Source organism: Cucurbita maxima, unplaced genomic scaffold (genome assembly GCF_002738345.1).
Source record: "Cucurbita maxima cultivar Rimu unplaced genomic scaffold, Cmax_1.0 Cma_Scf00033, whole genome shotgun sequence".
In the NCBI taxonomy this organism is placed as follows: Eukaryota; Viridiplantae; Streptophyta; class Magnoliopsida; order Cucurbitales; family Cucurbitaceae; genus Cucurbita; species Cucurbita maxima.
The window spans coordinates 1,540,889-1,549,278 of NW_019272049.1; the positions used below are offsets into that span (position 1 = coordinate 1,540,889).

An 8,390-nucleotide genomic window follows, 5' to 3' on the forward strand; every position below is an offset into this window, starting at 1 on the left:
GGACTAGGGTTGGGTTTTTTCATTTAATTACAAACTTTTTTATATTTCTTAATTTGGGGGCTTTTAATGGATACTTTGTTGCATGTTTAGCTTTGTCTTTATTGGGTTTAAGTGGGCTCAATAACTTATTAAATTTTAGAACATCTAAATTTTAAACGATTGTGTAAGTTCAATGGCCAATTTCATTCAATATTTTTTTAAAATTATTTTAAATAGTTTGTATGTAAAAAAAAAAAAAACTGAAGTATTGTTGGTTTTTTTAATATTTTTCTAAAAACAATATAAAAAAATAGTGTGTCCCCAACGTATTTGAATCCTACATTTTCTAGAAATTGGTAGGTTGTCGTGTCGATGTTTTTCCCTGTCCATATCCCATGTCTTTGTCCGTGCTTCATAGTTCTCAGTTTTCCATTTATAGCTGATAGAAGTTGACTTGTCACTTTTTTTTTTTTTTTGTAAAAAATAATCTCTTGATTTTTAAATTAGTAATATGCTCAATATTTTTTTATTCTTTTTTCTCTAATCTCCTATTCCTCTCCCTCCCATCCATGGCCCTCCTCTTCCTTTTTTTTCCCCCCTTCTCTTCATATATGTTTTAAAAGAAAATATGATTCTCCCTCTCCCTCGCTTCAAATCTGAGGCGAGGGAGCCTCCCTCACTTTAGTCAAAGTGTTACTATGTTATTATCTTTATTTTTAATGTGAAGAAAGGAGGACTGGAATGGAAAAGAAGAAATAAAAAAGAAAAAAGCGAAGGAAAAAAGGTTTGAGGTGGAGGCGGTAGCATCCATGGATGGAATAGTTAGAAGGATGGGAGGAGGGAGAATGAAGGAAAAAGAAGAGAGAAATTTTTAAAAAGTAATATTATTTTTTTAATAAAAATGAAATGCCCACATCAGTGTCAGTTTGTTACAGTAGTGGAAAACTGATGGCAGGGACAAAAATGATTGAGTTTGAAAATTCAGGGACCAAAATGATACTAAATCCAAACCACAAGGATCATAAGTGTTGTTTTCCCATTTCTAGCTATGATACTATGATCTTTGTTGCAGAATGTATTTTTTTGTATACTACGTAACTGAAAAGAATATACAACCCTACATATATACATGATGCAACATGGGATCAAAAAGAAATAAGAAAATGGTTAACTAGAAACGAAGGATGATGTAAAGAAGGAAACAAAAGGGGATCCAATCGTTAACAAAAATAACCCAGGTTATTCTTTTCGTTTGGAGAAGTATACACCTTACTTTCCCTTTGTCTTCTGGGCTCTCTTTTTCTCATCTTCTTTTCTTTCATTTTTCCCATGAAAGTCCAGTTTCTCATTATAAAAAAAGAGAATAATTTCTCTTGTTTCCCTGTGCAGTGATTTTGGCCTAAACGCAGCTCTTTCAAATACTGGGGGTAAAGGTCAAGGTATGTTTTTAACATTTGCAGCAGATGCATGACATTTCTCTTTTTCTTCGTATTGTGTTATGTTCTCCACATCCGTACATGGCCTACATGGAAGGTTTTGATTTATGTAATTTATATATCTTTCATAACAAATCATCAGTTTTTATGTATCTACATTTCTTTAGCTACTTGTATATCTTTTTCTGCAATTGCTTGGGCTGATTATTTGGTTAGCTTTCAAGTCATTTATTCTAATCCTCTGATCACTCGTAATCTTCATTTGTTTGAACAACTATTTCCTACATAAAAAAATTTGGGGAGGGAAAATTGGACTGTCGTTTGAGCAGAAACCATGCAATTGATTTTGAAACTCATTGCCCCATTTATCTATTTTTTTACTTCTACGTTATTTTAAATTTCAAAGGATGGAACTCTAATTCCTCCCAGAATAAACTTTTGCGTATCCTAGTTTACGTGCAGTCATCTATTTCATTCAAATCGTTTGAGCAGAACTTTATTTTGTTGGTCGTGCTGGTCTGGCAATTACCATAGTTTATGAATTGACAAATATTATCTCTTCTACTACTCCACGATTCAACAAAGTTTGAGTTTGATTGTTCACGTGGGTACCAAGTTATGGAATTGATTCATGCCTTTTGGCTTTTAACTTCCATGTATGATACTTGTATCTTACATAGAGCTTTTTTCAGGATCAAGGTTGCAAAGTGATCGAGTGCTCAGCTTAATTCCTAAATGGTCTCACAGTGTAAGTTTTATGGGAAAAGAACTCTGTGTGCCTGTGTGTGGATTGTCTGCTAAACCCTTGTTTACTGGAAAACATAACAGAAAGTGCTGATTTTGTTACTCTTTTCTATGACCCCTGCTTGTGCCAATGCATGCTGGTCTCTGTTCCATTTATTTATTTTTTTTTGCTTCCTTGGGTTAGTACTTTTAAAGTTTGAAGGAAATGCATGTTGATATTGGTGGCATTTTTTTTAACAAAGAACAAAATTTTTTTATTGAATAAATGAAAAGAGATTAAAGCACAAGGGAGAGATGCAGAGCAATATGGAACACTAAGAATAATTATAGAAACTCTATAAAGGAAAAAAAGAAAAAAAAAAAAATCGTGCAACAAAAAAACACTGAGCAAAGAAAACGCTCAAAACAAAGAGAGACTTGCAAACATAAGATCCTGTAAAACCAAGCACAACAAAAATGGTAGGAATTTGTTTGGATTATTTTTTAAAAGATAATTCTCGTGGTTATTAGGAAGAAGTTTACATCCTATATTGTCTTGAAAATGGGTCTTGAGGGAATAAATGTTTCAAACTTTTTGCTCAGAATTAATCTAAATTGAAACCCTTATTTGATTGTTAAGATACTCCCAAAAATTGAAATTATTGACCAATGAAGGTACAATATCACCATATTTTTTCAGTAAAATATCAAAGTGAATGATTTAATAGAAATAATTGCTTTACTAATTCCATGCTGGAAATAATTGCTTTACTAATTCCATGCTGGAAATAATTGCCTTGAATAACTAAAGAATTATATTTGAATGTACAAAAAAGGAAAAAAGAAAAAAAAAAGGTGAACCAAAAATTAAACATTGCTACATTGCTATTACAAGTATAGGAAACCCTTGTGGACAAGAAGATAAAAAAACTACAAGTTTGTCCTTTAAATCATGTAAATAAAAAAAAAACATAAGAATATTCTTTGGTGTTGAGCGAATTGCATGTATCGAGATTTAAAAAAGAACTTAGCTTAATCAAGTGAATTTTATTATATTCTTATATTTACGGTTACTAGATACATAGAGAGAGGCACATTACAGGATTTGTATGCTTCTAGTCAGAATATTATTGAAAAAGGGAGCATATGGGTTGGTTTGAATTATTACCTCACACCCATTCTATCTTTTCACCTTGGTTGATCCTACTTCATAGTAGGCATAATTGACGACTTACCATTATGGGTTCATAGAAAGTAGAAGCAAACTCAATTTCACGGTATCATCATGAGTTCAAAGAAAGGAAAAGCAAACTCAATTTCGTGATGGGTCTCAAAGAAACAACATGCATGGTTTTTCGTAGCTTTCCAAAAGTGTTATAAGATGGAATGAATGTTAATTTAGGGGCAGGAAGATGTACTCGCACATTTGATTCATATTCGATCAATTCAGGAGATGTTTATGTATTAGAACAAATTTAGGAGGTGTCTATATGTCATAAGATTGAATTTGAAAGAAATGAATATGAAAATCCATGGTTTCTTAAGAAATTTGTTTGATTGGGAGTTGCAGTGGACCAAATTGATCAAGGTCTATGATTCCATGAGATCAAATAATTCCAGTGATGTTTCAAGTGGAAACTGGACAAAACAGGGGAGTAGAAAGTCAAATAAACCATTACAGCTCTTCAACCTCGGCTTAACTCCCCTGATCATGATGTTTGTAAACTAATTTCACAAGGAAATAATCTGAAAAAGACATTTTCTTTTGGACAATGGCTCATTAACAGCATCAAAACGAACTAGAAATGACCAAAAATGAAATCCTCAGCTCCTACTTTCCCTCCCAAGTTTGTGTGATGTGTATTAGCAATGAGATAACAATCATGATGCTTCTCTTTTTTCCTTCTTGTTTTGCATTTCTTTCTTGTTTGTATGAAAAATATGCAATATCTTCCAGTTGGTTTTCTCATTTGTTGTTAATAAGTCTGCATCAACTGTCGGAAGAGAAATAATGGGTTGATTGATTGTTTCGTAATTTCTCAGGTTCAAGATTGGAAGTTCTTGATAGGATCGTTGATTGATAAGATGTTTGCAGAACCATCTAATGCAGTTCTCGTTAGAGTCCTGAGTATTATAAACGAGCACTTGGTGAAAGCTACTGATGTGATCCTAAAGCGTATTTTATCGTATGTGAAAGGACAGAAAGAGTAAGTAACCTCCTACAATCCTTACTTCACACCTTTAGTCTTCCTTTAACGAAAATAGAAAATTTAGTATCATAATTTTGTCTGGTTGAAACCTTTATTCTAAAATGTCTCTGAGAAGAAATTCCACTCTGCAAGTCCTATATTTTTGTAATTACAAAATTTTCTCTCATTGGAATTTAAGTATATATTTTTTGTAATCCTTCCTTTGGGGGTTTTCCCCTCTTGTAATTTTTCTATTACAAAAAAAAAAAAAAAAAAAAAAAAAAAAAAAAAAAAAAGAAAAAGAAAANATCTGTCAAGTCTTGGGCTTTCTCCACGTCTAGCTTGATGATTATTAGAAATGAAAGTATTCCCATGCCATTCTGCTTTTTATCTTTATGTTCCTTTTGTGTGGGGATAGGAGAGAGAATCATTTTTAAAATTGTTAGTTTTGATATAATTTTAATTTAGGTTAAAATACCATTTTAGTTCCTACGCTTTGGGTTCCATCGATTCTAGTCTATGTACTTTATTTGTCCAAATTTAGTCCCTACACTTTCAATAAATCTTAAATTTAGCCATTCAAAAGTTTTTTTTTTTTTTTTTATCAAAATTAGTAAAAGAACAATAATTTTCGTGCGAGAAAAGACACTAGGACTATTTTTTAAAGATTTATAAAGGGAATTTTATTTGAGATTATTTTTATAAAAACGATCAACAGTAAACTAACCATAGGGACTAATTTTGCGATTTATTGAAAGTGCATAGACTAAAATTGGACATTGAAAGTACACGTACTAAAATAGAATGAAACTCAAGTATACCAAAGTAATATTTTAACTTTAAATTCACCAAACTCATTACTTTAAGCTTTTGCGTTGATTAGTGATTACATATGGTATTGAGTTGATTTGTGATAAAATAAAAACTAGTACTTGTTTTTCAAGTAGTGTAGTATGCCAAATCTTTGGACTTCTTTCGCAGGCAGGACTTGTTCCATTGGGAGTGTTCTATTAAAAAGCTATACTTCCTATTATGCATTCTTTCACATTTCTAATTTTGATTTTCAAGTGTTTCACATGGTCCTGGATTGTTCGACTTTAAAAACAGAGAAGCTTAGGATCTATCTTGCTATACCTTTTTTTTTTTTTTTTTTTTTTTTTTTGTTTGGGAAGATTTTATTGTTAAATAATAAGTAGACAAATAATAATAAACCATACATTTGGCATCTTTGGTGCTTTTTGGTTACATTATAGACTATTAGAGTTAATTTGAAGGAAGATTTTGCAAGGTTTCAGTTTATTAGAGGAAATGTACGGACATGTTGGATTTTCCATTGTTTTTAATGCAAGTCACTTTGTATTATTTTCTCAATAGGATCTCTTGTCCACTCCTTTTCATACAATCTCATACACAAAGATACAAACACATATTCCCTTATTTTTTACTAAAGAAGAGAGACATACCTCAATATTTTTAAATTGAATTGTATGCAAAATAGCTTAACGGTTCCAATTTGAATGGCTTTATAAACATTCACCTTATTTATTTTCAATTTTAAACTCATGAAATATAGTTTTTTATAAGAGAAGGGAAACAATTTCCATTGATGAGTGAAAAAAAAGGAGCTTATAGGCTCTCAACCAAAAGGTTAATTACAGTAAAGAACTCCAATTAGAGATCAAAGAAGATAGGCTATAATTTTTCAGTGGGTGAGTATTTTTACATCAATACATAGCATGAAAAAAAAAAAAAAAAAACAACCCATGGAGTATAGTTAACGAGTACTGAGTAACTTTACCATATTTTCTTTGTGATAGGATTGATGAAAGCTTCTACACTAAACGGGGGAGCCAAAATGTAGATATCTCTCCAAGTGTGCAGCAATCTCTATTTGAGCGTCTTTGTCCACTACTTGTTATCAGGATGCTTCCCCTTGAAGTTTTTAATGACCTGAGTATGTCTGTCATGTATGGGCAGCTTCCTAACCGAGCAATTATTAATGGTATGTTGTAGTATTTATGTTTGTTCTTTTTTCTACTTCCTTGTGTACTAATTGAGTTTAATGGTTCGTTAAATTTAGATTATTTACCAATTAATTATTTATTCATTCAATTTTCTAGAACGCCAAATAATTATTTAGATGAGTATTAGTCTGATATTGCATAATTAAATTTCATCTGACATCTCTAGCCTACCTATGCTACAAAATTTTCAGCTCAAGTAATGAGGATTCCGTTTAACCTTAACCTATATATATATATTATTTGGATAATTTCAGGTTTTGATACAATTAAGAATTCAGGTTAGGCATCAGTTGTGAGTCCTCCAAGATTAACAATTGGGCATCCTTAAACCTTGTCATACTTCCAAGCCGGCTTCGTTTTGGAATCCCATCTTAGATAAGGTTGAAAAACGTCTCTTGTTCAGTTTGTGTTTAGTATTCCTGTATCCATTTAAAAGAGTTTGGAGAATGTTATAAATACTTTTTCCAGGAGGGTGTAAGGAAGGATAGATGTCCCCGTTTTATTTGTTGGGAGGTGAGGTAAGATGAATTGGCCATGGAGAGCTAGGCAATGCAATTTGAGACTTCTTAACGAGGTCCTATTTGCTGAACGGGTATGGCATTTTCTATTAGAACCAAACAACACTCGATGGCATAAGCTAATTGTCAGCAAACACGTCTGTCACTCTTTTGAGTGTGCGTCATTTGGGATTTAAAGGCATATTCAGAGATCCCTTGAAAACTATCTTTTTCTAGGTGCTCTAGTCTCCCCTTGAGAATGGTTTGTTGAGTTGGGAAGATAGGAGGTTGGTGGATGACCCCCTTACTATCTTATTCCTTCATCTATACCACCTCTCTTCGTTGAGATTGTATCATATGGCTTGAATCATTTTGTGTTTGGAAAATTCTTATATGTGCTTAATTTCAATTTTCATTGTCCTCCTTTTAATAGGGAGTCATTGGACATATTTGCACTTCTTTTTTCGGAAACTTCCATCTTCACTTGGATAGTAGAGATATTAATTTTGGGTTCCCTAATCCCACTGAAGGGTTTTCTTCCCACATTTTATGTCTCTTTTGGGTATCCATCATACCGTTAGAAATCCTCTTTTTTTTTCCGCATCTTGTGATGGCAAAATTTTCAAGAAAGTTAAGTTTTTGCTTGAAAAGTCTTACATGGGAGATTCAAGATTAGGACAGTCATTCTTCCTTCGTGATGTAGCCACATTGATGTATTCTTTGTAAGGTGCATGGGGATTTGTGTTGTATTCTTTTGAAGATGTACGTTTGTTATCTCAATCTGGAACTCTTTCTTGGAGACGTTTGGTGTTTGCTTGTCTTGTCATAGCGACCGTTGTCTTATGATTGAGGAAGTTTTTCATCTGGCTTTTCTTGAGAAGGGTTAAATTCTCTTGCATGCTAGTTCAAAAAAGAGGTTGGATGACTATCTTGATGAAGGCTATGATTTTTTTTGTGGAGAATGAGTATTGTTAGCCTTTTCCTATGAAGTTAGTGTTGCATGTCACGGTCATACATCTTCAATCTTCATGACACTCTTCAATCTTCACCCAAACATGGCTGGATCGGTGCCACTTGAGGGTCAGCCCTCCCTTGTCTGTCTTGACGTGTGAGGGTTACAACCTACTTTCTCTCAGTGAAGTTGTGACACTGCGCATGGATGTCTAATGGAAGTCCAAAGGTCCTTTTTCCTTATTATCCAGATGAACTGAGCTTGCCAGATTACTCTGCTCAAGCTGTTGGCATCTTGGGTTTCTGTCAACCCTAAAGACAAGATTGTTGACTCAAGCTCCAAAAGGGTTAGAAGCTCTTAGAAGTGGAAAGATTCATTCCTTTTTGGATTTTTTGCAGCTGGTTTGCTTTTCTCTTTGGATGCTTTTCTGCTGCTCGTTAGTTTGTTGGTGGTTATTTTTTTATTTTAAACAACTTTATTATTATTATTATTTTTATTTTATCTGAGGTTGTTTCTCTGAACCTTTTGCATCTTTTCATCTATTGATGAAAAAATGTTTTTTTTTTTTTTTTTTTTTTTTTGTTTTAAAA

General features: G+C 32.7%; 1 protein-coding gene across 1 annotated transcript in view; it reads left to right on the forward strand.

Moving 5' to 3' along the window:
- Positions 1-8,390, forward strand: part of LOC111467138 — a 37,848-nt gene that overhangs the window by 20,424 nt on the left and 9,034 nt on the right. Inside the window, exons 13-17 of the mRNA XM_023111915.1 lie at positions 1,369-1,418; positions 2,108-2,163; positions 4,182-4,345; positions 6,145-6,329; positions 7,576-7,692. Coding sequence (XP_022967683.1) covers positions 1,369-1,418; positions 2,108-2,163; positions 4,182-4,345; positions 6,145-6,329; positions 7,576-7,692 — 572 coding nt within the window. The remainder of the gene's footprint in view (positions 1-1,368; positions 1,419-2,107; positions 2,164-4,181; positions 4,346-6,144; positions 6,330-7,575; positions 7,693-8,390) is intronic.